The 20,239-nt window shown below is 49.9% G+C and overlaps 1 protein-coding gene across 1 annotated transcript in view; it reads left to right on the top strand.

Moving 5' to 3' along the window:
- The window catches only part of ACTE1 (actin epsilon 1), a 37,708-nt gene extending 32,798 nt beyond the window's left edge, over positions 1-4,910 (top strand). The window contains exons 9-10 of the mRNA XM_023654654.2: positions 483-664; positions 3,202-4,910. Coding sequence (XP_023510422.1) covers positions 483-664; positions 3,202-3,345 — 326 coding nt within the window. The 3' untranslated portion in view covers positions 3,346-4,910. The remainder of the gene's footprint in view (positions 1-482; positions 665-3,201) is intronic.
- Positions 4,911-20,239: the final 15,329 nt, after the last annotated feature.

Genomic DNA, 20,239 nt, shown 5'->3' with positions numbered 1-20,239 from the left:
GTGGCGTCCCACATAGCAGAGCCAGAAGAACCTACAACTAGAATATACAACTATGTACTGGAGGGCTTTAGGGAGAAGAAACAAAAAAAAAAAGAAAGGAATAATCAGTATAATTTTTCAAAGGCTACCTGAGCAAGAACACTGCCTCTGCAGAAATCCTTTCATGAAGTAATGGATACCAAGGCGTTGAAAATTAATAATTGTCAATAACACTGGAATATAAATTCTCTCAGATGAGAGAAGAGAACTAATATTTATTGAGTCATTAGCAGTCTCATCCATGACGCGTACTGTTGAAACCCACATGCTCGTGCGGTGCGTGGTGCTCGGGTCTGTCCGGGGGCGCCCCCAGAGCTGTCTGAGACTCGGGGGTCCCCACCTCCCAGAGCCTGCAGCTCGAAGGGAGGAGCCCAGCGTGCAGCCAGCCAGGCCTCTGGCGAGCAGAGGCCTCAAGGTTCTTTCTTCCTCCGGCCACCTGACAGGGAGAAACCGCCCAGGCATCCACCTGACAGCCTTTCAGAGTATCAGCTCCTGCAGACGCGGCCTCTGGAAGGTTCTCTTTGGCCACATCATACTGTCTGGAGGTACCAGCTCCTGTCTCGGCTTGCGGGACCGGATGCAGAGAGAACTCTGCTCCCTCGTTACCCCTGCCATCAACGTGAAGGTACGGTCCTTCTGATCCACCCCCGGGGGGCTTCCTGAGCTCATCCCATGGATATTCCCAGAATGCCTCTGCTGTGCCAGGCCTGGTGCCAGGTCCTTGGGGACACATCAGTAAACTAGAGCTTACGTTCCAGTCGGGGGAGGAAGCGATAACCAATACAAAATAATATGGAAGCAAATATGTAATAATATATAAGCTACAGGGGGAAAGCAGCAAAGGATGGCGGGAGGGCAAGTGGTCGAGAGAGGTCTCCTTGGGAAGGTGGCATTTGAGTAAATGCTTGAAGGAGGTGAGGGGGAGCCATGTGGATATCCGGGGAAGAGCATTCAGGCAGAGGGAAGAGCATTCAGGCAGAGGGAACAGCCCATGCAGCAGCCCACAGGCTTGCTTCCTGGAGGAAGGGCTGGGAAGGGTTGGCTGGGGCTGAAGGAGGGAGAAGCATAAATGAGGTCAGAGAAGCTGTGTGAGGCTTTACCCTGAGAGAAACTGGAAACAACTGGGAGGTTTGAGCAGAGGAGGGACACGATCCAGCCAGGCTCTGGGGGATGGCTCGGGCTGCTGTGTGGAGGGTGGACTTCGGGGATGGGGAGGTCGGGATGCAGGTGGAAGGTGATGCTAAGATTCGGGCGAGAGATGCCGATGGCTCAGAGCAGGCAGTGGAGGGGTGGGAGGTGGCCAAAACCCAAACCCACGCCGACGGCGAAGGCGACAGGATTTGCAGAGAGATTTGACAAAGCCGTAGAGAAGGCAGCAGGTGGAAGGGGGCAGCTGAGCTGGAGGGTGTGGATCCACTTTACACACCCACAGAGCTCATTAAATTGTTCCCCTAAAGAAGAGAAGAATTCTCTCCCTAAAACGAGTTCCTCCCCCTTCAGAAAACAGCTAACTCCCATGGGGCCGCCTTTTAAAGCAAGTTTCTCCCAGCAACCCAAATCCTGCTATTGTAACGTTCTTCAGTTAAAAATTTGGCCATGATTTCCCCTTATTTCTTTAGAATAGTTCTTTCTCCCCTTAGGATTTATTTCTAGATGTGAATTTCTGGGGCCAGAAAGGTGTGCACAGGTCAAGGCTTTTTGAACATACAGCCCCATTGCCTGTGGAAAGATCCACCTGGGATCCTGTGGGGCAGAGACGGCTCTTCCTCCCATCTATTCCTTCCAGCACGGGGACCATCATCCTAAAAACTCTCTTCCCGATGGAATAGATGGAAGACAAATGATGGTTTTAATTTGTATTCCTTTAATTGCTAACGATGGTGAACAGTCTGCATGCTTCCTATCTGTCTGCGGTTTCTCTCTTTTTGTTTTTTTAAACATATTTTTGTAATTGCTAGTTCCGACCCTTTGTGCATTTTTCTGTTGGCAGTTTTGCTTTCTTCTGAGGCCATGAATCATCCTAGCTTGTGTATGCTTCTGTTTGATTTTGTGTTTGTTTAGATCAGACACAGACGGGGCAGGTGACTTGTCCAGGGGGAGAGAATGGAGGACCTGGGTGGCCGGTACCGGCTCTTTTCTCTGCCTGATGCCTCACCCTGAACGTGCTTCCCCCCCCCGACTTCTGATTCTTCTCTTTTTTTTTTCTTTCTTAAAATCTCGGCAATGTTTCTTAACCAAGACCAGCAAATGGTTTCCAAGCTAAGCCTGGTTCTACGGTGCAACCGAGCCGGCGAACATCGGTAACTGGACCTGACCATTCATCTGCCCTTTCTCCCCGCCTCAGCCGGGACCTTGGTTTTCCAGATCCTCATTCCAAACCCCTTTTCCCTGCCAACTGCAGCAACGCGTTTGTGATCCCGTCCTAGAATAGTAAACACGCTCTATCACTAGCCGCCCAAGTGCCATAAGGAAAGTCAGTGAGCACAAGAGGGGGCGACCGTCTGCCCTGAGGTGGTGACTTTAACCCTTCAGGGCTTCAGAGGCCCCACCTGGCAAACGGCTGTGGAGATGTTCACCTCCTCCAGCCCAGAGGAGAGTGAGCGGACGAGAGGCTCCCAGAACCGAAAGTGAAGCAAATACACACTCGACAGGTGTCACTGTAAGAGCGAGAGAAAGTCTTAAAAGTGATGCACCAAACTGGAGAAGGGACTTCTCCAGGTTGAGTACTTGTGGGTTTTTTTTTTTTTTTTTGGCTTACTTGTATTTTCCAACTTTTCTGCAGAATACAGAAGCCTTACACACAGACTCTGCATGGTATAAAATGTGTCATACATTTTCGAGTGAATCCTGCACAGTATAAAGTGTGTCGTGTGTTTTCGAGTGAATCTAAGAGCCGCGGGTGAGGGCTCTGTGCTCTTCTTCATTTCATCCTGTAGTTTAAGGCTATCAGTGGTGTATGTGGATTGTTAAATATCTTCAAAGGTTAGAAGAAATCGTGTTTGCAGGGGAAGAAATGCCTGCCTGTGAAGTCCGTTCGGGGATTGGCATTTTGTGTCCCAGTTTAGAGAGGTATTTGATTCTGGTTTCTCCCCCTCTCTCCCATCTGACCCCTCCCTCCTCTCCCCTACTCTCCCCTCTTCTCCCCCCCTCGCCCCCATCCAGGTGTCCGCCTCTCCGTACTCCTCATACAGCGCCTGGGTGGGTGGTTCCATCCTGTGCTCACTCTCTACCTTCAAGGACATGTGGGTCACCAACGACGAGTACAAGGAGATGGGTTCCTCTGTCGTCAGTAGGAGAAACTTCTGATTCTGGCTTTCTGGACCCCATCACCTGTGCCATCAATGCCCACCCCAGGCGGAGCCTCCAGCCTGGCTGAACTGATCAGAGCTCAGAACCGACTCAGACTCGAGGGTGGCCCTTCCTCCCCCAGACTTCAATAAAAAGGGTCAATAAAGGACAGGCTGCCTCTTTTTCTAGGCAAGGCTTGGAGCGTCTTGGGACATGCTCACAGGGTACTCCCAACATTAATGCAGAGTACGGGGGTGGGGGGGAATTTCTGGTGATCCCTGTGTCTCTGTCCGCATGGCTAAGCTGAGCTGTGGTAACAAACATCCCCAAATCTCAGGGCCATGAAACAAAAGGCTGTTTCTCACTGGTGCTGCGTGGCCCTGGAAGGTCAGCAGGGGCTCTCTCCTGCATTGCCTTCACCCCAGAATCCAGCTGACAGAGCAGATGCCATCTGGAACATTGTCCTTCACTGTGGGTGAGCATAAGAGCGCTCTGGTGGGTCTTTCATTGGCAACAAAATGTTCCAGCCCAGAGGGGACACTGTGCGTGTCTGCTCACAGTTAATTGGCCAGAACAAGTCACATGGCCCCAAGCCACCACAGGGGCCAGGAAGCACCATCCTGCGGTGGACCCAACATCCCACAGGGAAAGTTCCATGAGAGCATAGTCGGGGCGGCGTCCACAGCACTCACGGTGCAAGGGGCGCTACGTCCTGAAAAGAATTTCATCCTCGTGACGTTGCTGCGAGATTGGCTTTCTGAAAGCCGGCCTGGTGATGCGGGAACCGAAGCTAAGAGAAGTTAATTAACTTGATCTTGCCATTTAGACAGTGATAGGGCGTTTAAATCCGTGGATAGCGCCTAGCGAAAGAGCCAGAGGGTGAGAGCAGAGAGAACAAAGGAGAGAAAGTGATGCCAACCATAGACGCCAGCCTGCAGGTGGAAGGACCGCCGAGGACCTGACGGGGCAAAGGGCGGTTCCCACCCGCAGACGCTGCCCAAGGAAATCTCAGAATATCAAAGGCAGAGAATAAATTCTAGAGGCGGTGAGAGAACACAACCACCACAAAACCCAGGTTAACTACGAAGCAGGGCTACCAGAAAAAATTCGGGATGCCCGTTTAACTTGAATTTCAGAAATACCGCAAATGACTTTTTAGGATAAGCGTCTTCCAAATCCTGCATGGGTTTTTATTTGCTAAATCTAGCAACCCTACATAAAAGAAAGAGGCTCCGATTGGCATCAGAATTCTCACCTGCAAAACTGGGGCTCGAAGGTAAGGGCACAAAGCCACGAAGATGAGCGGAAAGATTATTCTGAACCTAAAATGCCAGACCTCGTGCAACGGGGCTTGCAATGTTGGGAAAACAATAATTTGGTGACAGGCAAAGACTCAGAAAATTAACCACCCTTGTGCGCTTTCTAAAAAAGAGAATCGCAGATTATCTGTGAGATGAATAAACGGACAAGCCAAGACAAAGAAACAGTGGAGAGTGAAGAAGCTAGACCAAATGTACGGTTAAATCTAAATCAACGTTAATACAGAATTTTTAAAAAATTAATAACTATGTGGAACAAAAAAATCTCAGGTGATTTCAAAATGGGGAGGGGGTTAGAGGCGGGAATGAGGAGGAAAGTGAAATTGCAGAATATATGAATATAAATTAACTCCAGATGTCGATAGGAAATGATGAGTTTAGATGTGTGTGCTTCGAATTTAAGGGTATCAGGCCACCGCATCCTACACACCCAACCTGAGCCTTCCAGGGTCTGCTCACTCTCCTCAGCATGGACCACCAGCTGTGCCGTCTGCCCAAACCCGCCGCCTGTCCCCGTAATTCAGGCGGGTAAAGACGCTCCGAGCAGCCCCTGACATATTCCAAAGTCATATTCTTATTGGTGGAATGTCATTGCAGGCGGCAAACATTGGTTTGTTTTTCAGTCATCGGAGGTTTCTAATTTTTTTCTGACCCGAAAGCAAGTATCGTTATTTCAATAAATTTGGAAATGTTTGCAAAGGATGCTGCCGTGGTCTTTCCCTTAGCTACTCACCCGATACAATGGAGCTGAGATGGCTGGTCTGTGGTCTGGAAACCACACGGGCGTCCCTCCTCTTGCTGATGTCAAGGTTCGCTTTGCAGGTGGCAACGGAATGTGTAAATCAGGATGCGCTTACGGCAGTAAACCTTTATGAGACATATTTATTGCTTGTGAGCGGACAAGGGGCACCAGAGGAATCTGATGCAGAAGAGCCTATACCCTCTTTCATATTCTGAATTTTGTTCCACATGCAGCAAACTTTAAGAAACTGTTCTTAAAAACTTAAGGGTAACTAAGGGGAAAATAGCAACAAATGAGACACGTAGCACGAAATGACACAGGAAATTCGAAAGCAAGGTGACGGAAAAGGGTACACCAGAAAAATGAGAACGAAAGAAGCGGATGACACATACGTCAAATTCAAGCAAAATCAACAGAGGGATCGAAGAGACGTTTCGTTTATAAAGGGTGAGGGCAGCCTCACAGGAGACGAGAATGTTCCCACCTTTGTAGGTGCACGTGGCTTCGAAGGCCGTCACGCAAAAGGAATGAGGTCAAGAACATGCTGAAAACTCCTTCCAAGAGGGATTAACATGCCCCCAATCAAGCTCTTCATTTCTGTCCCAGTAAGTGACAATGCTGCTAAAGTAATTCTTGACTTCTTTCTTTCACAGCCCGCATAAAATATTGGCAAATCTTGTTGATTCTACCTTCAAACAATATCCAGAATCCAGCCCCGTCTCCCCAGGCTGGTGCTGTCCCCGAGGCAGCCCCAGCGTCCCCTCTCTCCTGGGGTTGCAGCAGCCTCCCCCCGCCCCGGATGTCCCTGCTTCCAGCCAGCAGCCAGAGTGACCTTTGAAACACAAGGGCCGTCATTGCACTTCTTGGCTTACAACCCTCAGCGGAACCACAGTGCGACACCACCTCACACCCATCAGGATGGTCATTATCAAAAAAACAGGAAACAGTAAGTGCGGTGAGAATGTGGAAAAATTAGAAGCTTTGTGCATTGTGAGTGGGAATGTAAAAAGGTGCAGCCGCTGTGGAAATCAGTTTGGGGTTTCCTCAGAAAGCTTAACATAGAATTCCCATGTGGTCCAGCAAATTCTACTTCTGGGTATAGACCCCGAAGAAGGGAAAGCAGGACTCAGACAGACATTTGCACACCCATGTTCACAGCAGCATTATTCACAACAACCCAAAGGGGGAAGCAAGCCGAGAGTCCATTGATGGATGAATAGAGAAGCAAGATGTGGTCCATCCATACAATGGAATATTACTCAGCCTTAAAGACACGGGAAATTCTGACACACGCTACAACACGGAGGAAGCTTGAGGACATGCTGAGTGAAAACAGCCAGTCCCCAAAAGACAAATACTCTGTGATTCTGCTTTTATGGGGTCCCTAGAAGAGTCAGATTCCCAGAGACGGACAGTAGGATGGTGGGCGCCAGGGGCTGGGGGAGGGGCATGGAGAGTCAGGGTCAATGGGCCAGAGTTTCAGTTTGGGAAAAGGAAACAGTTCTGGAGATAAATGTTGGTGAGTGTTGCAAGACAATGTGAATGCACTTAATGCCACTGAACTGTGCACTTAAACATGGCTAAGACGGTAAGTTTTATGTTATATGTATTTTAGCACAGTAAAAAAAAATAACCCTCAGTGGCCTCTCATCACAGAAGGAAATGTAAAGGTTTTTCTGAATCTTTGCCTGCATGACCTGCTACCATCTCTGTGCCATCATCCTTCCCCCACTGTCCCCCTCATCACCCCACTCTGGCCACACTGGCCCACATGCTGTTCTAAGTGCGACACAGACTCACTCCCACCTCAGGGCCTTTGCACACGCCAATCCTGCTGCCTGGGCCACAGCTCCTTGCATGACTTGCTCCCTCACTGCGTTCGGTCTTTGCTGCATCTCTCTGAGGCAGAGAGGCCGTCCCTGACCACATCATGCCTCCCACATCCCTCTGTCCGTGTCCTGCTCCACCTGTTCCTCCTAGCTCTCATCACCCCCAATATCGCCTCTATCTGTCTCTGTGGATTGTCTGCCGCCAGCTGGAATGCTGGCTCCACGAAAGCAGGGACTGTGTGTGTTGTTCACTGCTGAATCCCAGCACGCCAGTCCACTGTGATGCTCAGTGAGCACTTGTGGAACAAATGAATGAGTGAATGAATGAAAGAAATGAACAGGAAAACACGGAAAGCTTAACAGCAAGTGGGCAAAGGGTGGGACTCGGCAATCCACAGAAGAGAAAAATCCAAGCAGACAATAAAAGTTTGAACCAATGCTCCAACTCATGGATAGCTTTCCCTGGATTTGGTAGATTTGCAAATTCTGCAAGCTAAGAAATACAACCAGAAAGGAGTGAGAGACCGCTTGACCCCTGCTGCGTCGGTGGGCGCTGGGACCGCGGACAACCCCAAGGGGTAGAGGGCAGCTCGTGGGGAGATGGGGGCCCGCACTCACAGCCAGTGGCATGTGCCCAGGCGACTGGAGAGCTCTGGGGGGCCCTCGCCCTCCCCTCAGCTGCATACTCACCCCACCTGTAAGAGGACATCCCCACGGTCCGAGCTGCAACATTGCACATGGCAACGGAGCCTTTGAGCCGTCTAGATGGACGTGCAAACAGACCCAGGAAATCGATAAAGAAAACTTGGTCGATACAAACCCTCTAACTCTCTGCAAAGGTCAAAAGCAATGAAGTAGATACACAGTCGTGTGTCACTTAATGATGGAGATGCATTCTGAGAAATGAATCATTAGGCAATTTCATCGTTGTGCGAACATCATAGAGTGACTTACACAAACCTAGATGGCAAAGTCTACTTCACACCTAGGCTGTATGGTGCTAATCTCATGGGACCACCATCGTGTATATGGCCTGCAGATGACAGAAACGTGTTATATGGCAGATGACTATACATGGACGAGTTGATGGAGATTAAACCTCTATGTTGAGCTTTTAAAAGTAAAAAAATAAAGGAATCTACATCACAGTACCATTCTTTACTTGTTATTTGTATCAAAGATATACACTCGCACAGTTTAAAGAGCCAAATTGTTCTATACCAGAGATCAGCACATTTTCAGAAAAAGGCCAGATGGTAAATATTTCTGGCCTCATGGGCCACACGGTCTCTGTTGCAACTACTCAATTCTGCCTTCATGGAGCAACAGCTGCTACAGACAAAACACAGATCAATCCCCTTACATGAATTATGACAATGGATCTGTTTGGACTTATTTCTAATTTAATCTTGTGTGTTCTATTGACACTGCTTTTGATGCTTCTTGCTTTGTTTTTAACCTGCTTTCTACTGGATTCGCTGAGTTTTCTTTATTCCTCCACTGTCATTTCTTTTCTTTATGGTAACCATGAAGTCTAAACAGCCTTGCTAAAAGTAACACAGTCTGAGATTAATTCACACCCCTGCCTCTACAGGGGCTGTAGGACGTTCCTTTCCAATCTCTCCTTCCATATTCTATTTTAGTCTAGTGTTTTAATTTGGTTTGGTTTTGTTCCTTTAGATGTCCTTTTAGCAAGGATGTGCTGGTGATAAACATGTCTATCTGTGAATGTCTATATTTTGCCCCCACTTAAAAAAAAGTCTTTATTGAGATATAATTCACATACCATGAAATTCACCCACATGAAGGATGTAATTTGGTGTTTTTCGTATATTCACAGAGTTGTGAACTATTGATAACAAACCCGAAGTGAGTTCACTCACTCATTGCACAGCAAGCCAATCTCTGACGCCAGGTGTAGTGGAAGAAAGTAGGAAGTTTATTGCAAAGTGCTGAGCAAGGAGAATGGGCAGCTAAGGCTGTAATCCCAAACTCCCCGAAAAGCTACAAGCAAGGATTTTTGTTTGGAGTTTTACGTAGGGGAGAGGGACTTGTAGCCTCGCTGGCCAGCATTCTCCTACCAGCTTGCATTTGCCCTTGTGAGCCTGCTTGCAGGGAGGAGGGTGACAAGACAAGGAATGTCCTTGGTTGTTTGTCTCCGTGATGGATCCTGGTGCCAGGAAGCCAAGGAGTAAGCAGGCAAAGTACTTTGGTTTTTAACCCCATATATGCTGGGTTCAATACAGGGGAATTAACATCAGGGCCGGTATCAATTCCCCCCTATTTTACATTCATCCCTCAATCTTGAGGGATTTGGGAGTGGTGACCAATCTAGCTACTTCCTGCTGAATTGAAGCACAGGTTGTTCCATCTCATTGAACCAGTCTTTTAATAAGGCAGTGATGCAGGTGGGCTCCCAAAGTTAGGCCTATACTGTATAAGTAAGTAACCAGGTATTTAATAAGAGATATTTATAGAGAAACAAAACAAAGAAAACAAGGTTAATGGTTGGTGCAAATTACAAATCAGTTCCTGAGCCCTGATCAGTTCCTCAGTTCCTGAGATTGGTTGGGGGCAATCAATCAAGAAGATTTCTACATGTCAGGGTCAAAGCATCTTTTGCAGTTAGGAATGTCTCTGATGGTGTCGTTGGGTACCCAGGCATCTTTCTGAGTGGCTTATATAGCAGCAGGCAGGAATCTCTCTTAGGTTTATATCATGTCCTCCAGCTTCAGTTTGCGAGGCTTCAGGAAAAAAAAGGGCGGGTATAGTTTTCAATGATTCCAAACTAAAATGATTGAAAAAAGGATGGAAAACTTTAGTTTGGAGGTTTGTAGCCAGATATTCTAGGAGACTAGAAGAATTCAGGATCTGGCCCAGTTAACAGATATAACAAAAATCCCAAAGACAATTGGCAAGACCAAAATCCAGTATCCACAACTGTGTATTATAGTTTCTATTGAAACACAATTTTTCTCTCAGCTTGGTCCCTGGCCGGTCACCTTCCTGATCATGCAACCACAAAAAAGCCTGAATATGTGGAATCTCATCCCACTTTCTAGACCTTTTACAAGATAACTCCAACTGCAAGATGGTGTAATAACTCAAAGTTGCATTCAGTGGCCATATTTGCTCAGTTTCCAAGACACACATTGGCCAGGCAGTGTTACAAAAAAACACCATTTGTTATTTTCTCACTGGCTCATAACTATAGGTTGACCATCAGCCAAAGTTTCTCCCAAGGGGCTCTTAGGTGGATACAGATACAGCACCTCCCATGTTAACACTTTTAGAAGGACAAACAGACAAACAATGACCAAGGACCAAACAAGTGCACTTTCCTGAAAACCCCTGGCCAGCAAATGGAAGCCAGAACAAAGAAACCAAAACCAAACCTAACCAAAGCCAAAACGCTTCCAGTCCCAGCTTCCATGTCCTACACTCGGTGGTGCCCAAAAAATGAAGAACCATCCTACAGATTTTCCCAAATGAGCAAGGACAAGGGACCTTGGTGTGCACACCAGGGGACTTACCTAATCTGGCCAAGGTATCATGACTTCAAAACAAACAGAGCCCAGAGGGCTGCCAGGTGCCCATCATTTCTGGCCAGTCCTGTTGGAAAAAGGTTAGCACAAGGACAAAAACAAAAACTACCAGCTACTTACAAGAGACGTCTTCCTAAACTCTGAACCTAGTTTTTTGCACCACCAAAGCAAAAGCACGGTGAGCCAACGACGTCTGGTCAGCAGCCAGTCGCTTGGGGCTGTCCCTGAGACAAGGGGCTCAGGCAGCTGCAGGACAGCTTCCAAGAAAGGCCTTTAGCCAGAGGCTGGTGTGCCACAGGCGAGACGTCCACTTGGGACATTGTCCCATCTGGGTCGCCAAGTTGATATCAAACGTGGAGTTCGCTCACCTGTTGCACAGCAAGCCAATCTGTGAAAGCAGGTGTGGTGGAAGAAAGCAGGAATTTTATTATTGCACAGCGCTGAGCAAGGAGAGAGGGCAGCTAATGGTGAAATCCCAAACTCCCCAAAAAGCTACAAGCTGGGGTTTCTATTTGGGGTTTTAGGTAGGGGAGGGGGGAAGGTAGCCTTGCTGGCCAGCATTTTCCCATCAGCCTGTACTTGACCTTGAGAGAATGCTTGCAGGGAGGAGGGTGAGCAGACAAGGGATGTCCTTGGTTGTCTGTCTGCATGATGGATTCTGGTGCTGGGAAGCCAAGGGGTAAGCAGGCAAAGTGCTTTGGTTTTAATCCCACATGTGCTGGGTTCAGGGTAGGGGAACTGATATCAGGGCCCATATCTCTATCACCTCCATCTAAGTTTAGAACACTTTCATCCCCCCGAAAGAAACCCCGCACCCATTAGCAGTCACTCCCCAGTCTCCTCTCCCCAGAGTCCCTGGCACCCATTAATCTTCTTTCTGTCTCTAGGGATTTCCCTATTCTGGACATTTCCTATAAACGGAATCACCCAATATGGGGTCTTTTGTGTCTGCCTTCTTTCACACACCATAATGTTTTCAAGGTGCACCCCTGTTGGAGCGCATATCAGTAAGTCCTTCCTTTTTATGGCTGAATAATATTCCATGGTATGGATGTACCGCAAGTTTTTCCTCATTCGCTCTTTGATGCTCCCCACTTCCAGTGCTGACCCATAAGCACCAGCCACGCACAGTCCTCCCTTAGCACTTCTCTCTCCCTGCTGGCTGGATGAGAGTCGACCCTCAGCTGACCTTGGGCGCCGTGGGTTGAAGGGAGAGGCTGCGTCCTGGGATCCCGGCTCAGAAAAGAGGCACCAAGACTGTTAGGGTTAGGTGCTCAATACACAGACTCATGTCGGGTTAAGCCGTCGAGATGGAGTGTTATCTCTTTCCGCAGCTGGTGTTTCCTGAACTAAGATCTGTGGAGCGTGCAGGTGGCGGGAGAAAGGGTAAACTGAGGCTGCTTTCATCTTTGAGCCCTGAGGCCAGTCAGACTGCAGTCTCTCAGTTCGAGAAGATAATAAATCACACAACTCTTTTTTGTTATAAATAAGTTTTAATCGAGTTTTTCTTGATTGCTTGGGAACCAGGATAACCAGACGTGATACAAGCTGCAGGAGCCACTTAGGAAATAAAATTGGGAAAAGGTCATAAAAGCTGTAACATACTTAGAGAAGAAAAGTCAACTAACAAGGAGTGTGCGAGACGTACATGAAGAAAACCATAAACGTCTGCTGACGTGCTGAAGAAGACTCCGGCACGGGGAGAGAAAGGACACGCTCGAGGACGAGAAGACAACGGATAAACCGCCAGTCCTCCCAGGGTCACCGAGAAGCCCAGGGCGACCTCATCAAATCCCACTGAGATTTTCCAGACGGAACTTGACGAGATGATTCAAGGTTCATCTAGAAGAGAAAAATACACAAAACACAGAGGAACTGCCCCAACGAGCTCCTCCTTGAGGTGTCCGGAGCAGCCCCCTGGCCTGGTAGCCAGCAGCACACCCAGGACACGGCACAGCCACACCCCTTCTCAGGTGCCCCTCAGAGAGCCGCCTCCCAGTGTGGCCCCGTGCGATGATCCTGGGAGGTCAAAGGCATTAGCATCTGGGCTCAGCATGTCTGGACAGAGCAATGTTTACGGCCCAGCACACTCTCTCCCTTCCGCATCTTCCTTGGAGTAGGGTCGGATAATGCTTATACCCACCTGCTCCTTCAGGTGTGCACAAATGACCCAAGCCTGACTGAGAAGTCCCAGTGGAAGATCAAGCCAGTCAGGCCAGCATGACTGAATCCCAGGATGTCAGCTGTTGGATGGAAGCTCCTTCCATGAGGGAGCTAATCACTTAGAAAAGTCTGGAGCTGCTGGCAATAATCAAGCTACCATGAAGGGGAGCCTGCTGGAGAATGAGGCCATCACAGAAAAACCCAGTGGTGGGGAGGGGAGAAAGAGAGAGATTAAGACTCCTCACAGCACAGCTTGAACCAACCAAGCCTGAACTCCATCTGTGGACTCATTAGTTGGGAAGCCAATAAATCCCACTTTTATTTAATCGGGCTTGTAATTAAAGATGAGTCCTTAAAGCACACAAGGTCTGGGACACAATCTCGGGGCTTGTTGGGGATATTTAGCCTTTTCTTTGTTGTGTATTGGCACCCTAATTTCGCATTTGGACTTACCTCGGATGTTCTTTTCCAAATGCCCGGCTTTGGAACATGCATCCTCCTGAGGATTGTATTCATTCATTCTCGGCTTCCTCCAAAAACCCCATTCTATGAGGGGAGGGGCATAGGGGTGGGGAGGGTTGAAGTCAGGAGGAAGTACGTTTGAGTCCTGACTCTGGCACACTCTAGTCGTGAGGCCTTGAATGACTCATGACCCCTCTTCAAGTCTCTGTTCTACCACATGTGACGGGGTGTCCCCACCGCTAGCAGGTTTTACAGGGGTTTTTTTTCTTGAGGAAGAGCCCAGCGTGAGGCCCCGGCCTGTGCCCAGAGCGTGGTGGCGCTCATCGTCCTGCCCTCTCCACCGTCAGCACCAAGAGCCCTCGCTGCCTCTCCAGAGTTGACGCCACCCTGGCCGCAGAGCGCCCCAGCCCGCTTCTCCTAGCCGAGGCACGGCGCCCTTCTCAGTCCCCACATCCCAGCCACCAGAACAAGCTGCGGGCTGTGGATGGAAGACGCATGCGCTCCTTGCTGGGTCTCTTTCCTGTTTCTGTTCTCCCGGTCTTCCAGCAAATGTTGGCAGGTGCCGACTTGTAGCAGGCTCCGGGCCGGATGCTAGGGATGAAGATGGGAAAATGTCGACCTGCCTCCCAAGAACTCACCAGAAGTCTAAGGGGGTGGAAAGGATGCTGGCGTGAGGCTCGGAGGGGTGAGTAGACCCCCGTGTTGTGTTCCATGTGGCAGAAGAGAAATGAGTCGCTGCAAACACATCAGATCACAGGGGCATGTCTTATGAGGGGGTGGAAAGCCCACCCAGGGAAGTGTGGGCCACGGGGAGTTTAAAATAGGAATTGAGTCCTTCCGGAATTCAAGGAGAAACAGGATCTCTGGGCTTCGAGAAGGGTGAGCGAGGACTGCCCACATTCAGGGATGAGGATGGCGAGAGGGGCTCCTGAACCTTGTCTCCGGTCATCTCCCATTTACACTTGTTCCTCAGAAAGGGGGCATCTGTTGGGTGCCTTGTCAGCCAATGGCCAGCCTTCCCCGGGCAGATGCCCACCTCAGCCCCAACAAGACCTCCGGGCCCTGCAGGTGGCAGGAAGGGTCAACACCCTGGGACCACGGACAGACATGGGCTCGCCAACGAGGGTGAGCGTTTGTCCAGTGTGGGCAGCGCCACCCCATCCTCCTCTGTCTCTGAGTCTGCCCTGCTCCAGTCAGGAGGCCCATCCTTGCTCAAGTGGCCCGGCCACTCTTAGCTTCCTGTGGCAGCCTCCAAGTGCCTCGCTGAAGCCTGCTCAGAGGTCGCTGTTGGAACGGCTGCACCCAGGAAAGAATGTGTAGACAGGCTATAAAGGGAGGTGTGGGCACGCGTGAAATGGCCAGTGACAGCCCCAGAAGCTCTCCTCAAGGGGTCCTTGGCTGGGTCTGCTGGAGGGACCGTCCCCAGCCACCCTGGAGCTCTAAAGAGCTCTTCCTAGCGTAATCCAAGATGGCGGCGTCCAGCAGGGCGGTGGAAGGCTTTGTTCCAGAAGGCGTGTCCAGACAATGGATGGAGTTAGGGGCCTCAGGCCTGAGCTGGGGCGACGGAGAAGGAAAGGAGCCGAGTTCTCATAGAGCGGAGGACCCCAGGCTGCTTGGCCACCACTAAGACCACCCTCCGCCCCACCCCACTCTCCCCTGCCGAGCCAAGCATAGATGCTTCGAAGCTGGTGGGTCAGAGAGCAGGAGCGCAGTGTGGGTGAGGGGAAGCCATCTCCCCTTCTCAGCAACCATGAACAGGGGGGCTTCCTGTCCTGAGGCCTGGGACCCTGGCACCCAAAACTCATCCGATTGGACGTCGCTCAGCACCCTGCCTGCTGCTGTCCCCAGGGTTGCTGTCAGGCACGGACCGCCCTGGGTGCCTGAGGGGTACAGACGACGGGGCGTGCCTAAGCCTGGGAGCCCCGTGGCTCAGAGGACAGATGAGAGGGCAGCCCAGGCCTCCTGAGGGCCCTGCACCAGGGTGGGGGCAGGAAGGCACTCAGGGCAGGGGAATGAGGGGTGACGGGTTATGAGGCTCACTAGCAGCCTCCTTTCCCAGAGGAGCTGCCTGGCAGTGAGCCCTTAGGGGTGGGGCTGGGAGTGAGGGCTCATGGAAGTCACACGTGCCTACAGCCAGGCCCAGACCACAGCAGCAACCCTGACCAAGGATGGGATGGTGTCCGCACTCTACATAGTCAGGTAAGACCTGTCTCCTCTTCCTTCCTTCTCCCCACCCACACTGGAGCCTCCTGTGCAGCAAGGAGGGTGGGGCGTGAGATAAATGGACCTTTCAACTCTCCTCACTCAGCTGCTCCCCTGGCAGAAGTCAGGGCTGGGGCAGTGGGAGGGGGACATTGAGGGAGAAAGGCTTGAATCAAATATGATATTAACATTTTAAAACAAACAGGACCAAGTTGTGGAAAAATAATGAGGCTGCCTCAGCACTAATGAGACAACTTGCTTTAGACCAGCCCTGTCCTAACACCCTCCATGTGTCGCCTCCCTCGTCTGTGCTGCAGTCGTGGAGAAGGGGTGCTATGATTATCCCCATTCTAGAGGACTCAAATGGAAGCACCCGAGGACACACAGCTAAGGCTCAACGCCAGGCAGGTGACCACCTGGCCTGCCTCTCCTCAGTAACCAGAAGTATCTAAACGGCCATAGAATCTGAGTGAGCTGTCACCCAGGTGACCTGCTGCTCGGTGGGAAAGAGCAGGGGCGAGATGGGGTCTGACAGCACAGTCAGAAGCAATTACTAGAGAAACAATCCATATTTACATCCCATTGAGTCAAGAGTCCTCAATAATGGGTTCCAAACACACATACCCAGAAATCTGGCTCGCCTGGGTTCTCCAAAGCAGGGGAATTATCAGCATTCAGCAAGTGATTTACATTAACTACTCAAGAATGAGTTTCTGCTATTAAATACACAACAATTAGCGATCCTAATAGTCCATTACAACTTAATTGGATGCTGAAAATTGCTTTGTTAAAAGCCAGTTGAGAGACTGGGGTAAATAGCTGTAAACTCAGCCCCCAGATGACTTTCCTATTCCTGGAGAGCTGGTCCTCACCCCTGCCTGGGTTCCCACTCCCAGCCCAAGGTGTAACATGCAGTGGGCAGCTCAGACCCCATGGACAGTCCTTCCCAGGAGGTCAGCTGGACTTCGGGTCACAGATTAGGGGACTCATTATGCTCCAGCCTGGGCAACAGCAGTGTGTGTGTGTGGGGGGGGGGGTGGTAGGAAGGCTTAACTTGGGCTATTCTGTCCCTCCCAGGCATCCTCATCCAACTGTGGTTTTAACCACAGCACCCCTCTCCAGCTCACACGGGTGCCACTGCAGCTCTGGGTACAGCCTCTGGTCCCAGCCCAGCCTGTATCTGCACTTCAGTGCTGGCTGCTCAAACATATAGAGGCCAGGCTAGAGAGGATCCAAGGGCACTGCTGCCTGTTCTTTATTTTCATTCATCCGTTCATCCGCCCATCCGTCCATCCATCCATCCATTCATCCCTCCCTCCCTCTAACCATCCATCAATCCATCCACCGATCCATTCATCCATCCACCGATCCATTCGTCCCTCCCTCCCTCCCTCTAACCATCCATCAATCCATCCACCGATCCATTCATCCATCCCTCTCTCTAACCATCCATCCATCCATCCATCCTTCCATCCATCCATCCATCCCTCTAACTATCCATCCGTCCATCCACCAATCCATCCATCCCTCCAACCATCCATCCATCATCCATCCAATCATCCATCCATCCATCCATCCATCCATCATCCAGCATCCATGCATCCATGCATCCATCATTTCTCATTCATTCATTAAATACTAAGGTCATACTGCATAAGTGTACGGGTGTGCAGTCACACCACCTGTGTTCGAGGCCTGGTTCAAATTAGCCATGTGACCTTAAGCAAGTTACTTAACTTTCTATATAGCACAGTTTCCCCATGTGTAAAATGGGGCAAATAATATAATATAATTGCAGTGGATTCAAAGAGACAATCTGTATAAGGGGCTTAGAAAAGTGCCTTGCAGGTCATAAGCGCTCAATAAAGTTAGCTGTTCTTATTATTATCATTATTAATATTCTCCAAGATTTAGGTAAGCCAGATGCCGTAGTCTTAAAGAGAGGTCCAGAAAAAGTTCTAGCATTCAGAGAAGTTTCTGGGGCAGGCTTCAGGGAGCTGGGAGTCTGTTGGGGGATCACATAACACTCTTTTGTTCACACTGAAGGGGAAAAGGCGCTTCACTCTGGAACCTGGTAATTAAACGTTTCCAAAGGAACCTTTGATGCTACTTTGAAATAGGAACAATGCGATGTCTTATTCATACGTTTCTTTTCTTTCAAAGTCATTGCTAAGACTTGGTGACTTTTTCGAACAAAGCGCGACACCACGTTAAGCTAAAGAGATCCTAGATAAGAAGACTGGTTGAGGTACCGAAAGGGATTTTTAAATACCAAAACCAATTAATTTCCTGAATTTTAGTCAACAAAGCGACTCTCAGTTTCTGTGTCTCCAAAAAGAGCCAGACCCTGCTCATCTCCAAGGCATCTTCGGCTCCAGCCAAGTCAGCATGCATGCGTGTCGTTCCAGCACCAAAGCTTCTATTCCAGCATAGAAGAGGCTGGAATCTGTGACTGTGTGTGCCCTTGAGGAAAAGGGAATAACTTAAGAGGAAAATGGATAATTTAAAAATAAAAGCTTTGCAATATAGGAACCGAACTGACTTGGCAAGTATTACTGCCTTCAAGTTTGCTGTCTGCCTGCCCCAGGGCGCACTGGCCATCGGGCTCAGCAATCAGGAGATGGGAGCAGGAGAGGAGCGAAGCGCTGGTCTACTCTGAGCAGGAGGCGGGCAGAGGAGTGCAGTGGGTCCTCGTGGTCAAGGGCAATGTTGCGATTGCAGGCTTGTGGCAGCCATTTTGCCACCCTGTAGGTAAGATGGAAGCCTGAACTCTAAGGAATAAGTCTGCACAACACAGAGGAGGTCATTGGCTTCTCCTCCTTTCAAACACCTCCTCCGTTCTGAAGGAAGATGGAATGATGGGGAAAGAGGACCTCGGCAGTCCTGGCTCAGCTGTGCGACCTGTGACCTCAGCAGGTCATATCACCTCTATGAGCCTCCCTCAGCTCATCAGTCATCCATTCTATCTGCTCTATCTCTATCCTTTACCTCGACCTCTGTCCTTATCTCTATCCCTCTCTCTCTATCTCTATTGCCTGTCTCTCTCTCTCTCTGTGTCTCTATCTCTGTCCCTACCAGCAGGACTGTTATAAGAGTGAGTATGAAACAGCGCGTGCAAGACATTTTGTAAACAGTAAAGCTCTCTGCACGCACAGGGACTGGCATAAACCAGTGTTCTCAAACTTAGCACACAACAGGACCACCTGGAGGCTTAACCCACAGCTCGCTCTCCCCTCCTCCTCGCCCAGCGTTTCTGAATCAGCAAGGATTCCACTTGCAACTAAAGTTCCCGAGGCGAGGCTGACGCCGCTGGGCCGGGGACCACACTGTGGGGGTCACCGCCACGGACGTTACTTGTCCATCTCTGAGTCGGTCTTCACAAGTTGTGCTCACAGAGGCAAACACTTTCTGTTCGCGTCCACCACAAAGCAGGACATAGTTTGTAAAGATTTAGAGATCTTTTTAAAGCGTGCTGGTGACTCCTCATCACTGTGCGATGAAAAAAGAAGTGTCGTCATATTTATTCAACAGACGGACTTCCTAAGTTGACTCAAAGTGCTCAGAGACAGATGAAAAAGTTGTTGAACTGCAGTCCAAAGGCTGGCCCGCCCCAAGAACTGGCCAGGATCAGGGTCCTGTCCCCTGTTCAGACGCCAGCAGAGAATCCTTGTCCCTGGCCAGCTGCAAACCTTAGCAAGTTCCCACTTGCAAAGCCCTGTGTCTGTGCCCTCGTTATCATCACCGGCTCATTGTCTGAAAACGGGTCGTAGTCTTCTCTTCTCGCTCCCCCCCTCCTCCTGGGTAAATTTAGACAAGAGAGCCCATCCCGCTCCCATCGGCATTGTGTGCCACGTCCTTCAGAAGGCGGTGGGCAGGAGTCTTTGGGAAGATGGGTAAACGTAACTCGTTGCTCGAAAAGACAAAAAAATTATACCCTGGCTCCATTCTCTCTAATGCACTACCAAATTCGGAAGTTCAGGAACCTAGTGACTGCATCCTTAGGGCCCGCTTTGCCCTAAGGAAAGATTTCACTCTGATTTTCGATTCCCGAGAACTATTGCATCTTAAAGCTGTAGACTTGGGGTTCACCTGCTGTGATAAATCCCTGAGGAGCTGACGTAGTTTGGGAAATGGTGAGAGAGAGAGAAGGGTGCGCGGGGAGCTCGAGAGGATGGCAGGGCCAGCCGTCTCTTCTAATCTTCTCTGGTGTCTTCTTGGTCTGCATTTCCCAGAATCCCTTGCAGCAAGTGGTCCAATTGTAACTCGAACGCTACTAATGGATACACTTGCATCAAACCGAAAGCTTGTGTAAGGCAGGGGCTCTCCCACCGCTGCTTGAGGTTCTTGAAGGCGAGCGCCTGAGCAGAGCTGTCCAGTTTTCCTATGGCAGCTTCCCACAGCATCTGCAAATGACCGTCTCCCAATTTTGTGACGGTGGCAGCGATGGCGTGGCTCTGGAGCTAGGGGACATAGCAGCAGCTTCCCAGTTAAGCAGGAGGCTTCCAGTTTGCAAAGAGCAAAGGGCTCCTCTGTTGGCTCAGTTTTGCTTTCAAAGTCCTTCCTGACTCTGCAGCTAAGCCTCGTTTCTTCAGCCTCCCCAGTGGTTCCGTTTGCCCTGTCACATCCCAGGATGCGTTCCTTCCTCCTTTA

The sequence above is a fragment of the Equus caballus genome, chromosome 12 (assembly GCF_041296265.1).
Source record: "Equus caballus isolate H_3958 breed thoroughbred chromosome 12, TB-T2T, whole genome shotgun sequence".
Lineage (NCBI taxonomy): Eukaryota > Metazoa > Chordata > Mammalia > Perissodactyla > Equidae > Equus > Equus caballus.
The sequence above is the reverse complement of the archived record's forward strand: the minus strand, read 5'-3'. Positions and strand labels throughout refer to the sequence as shown.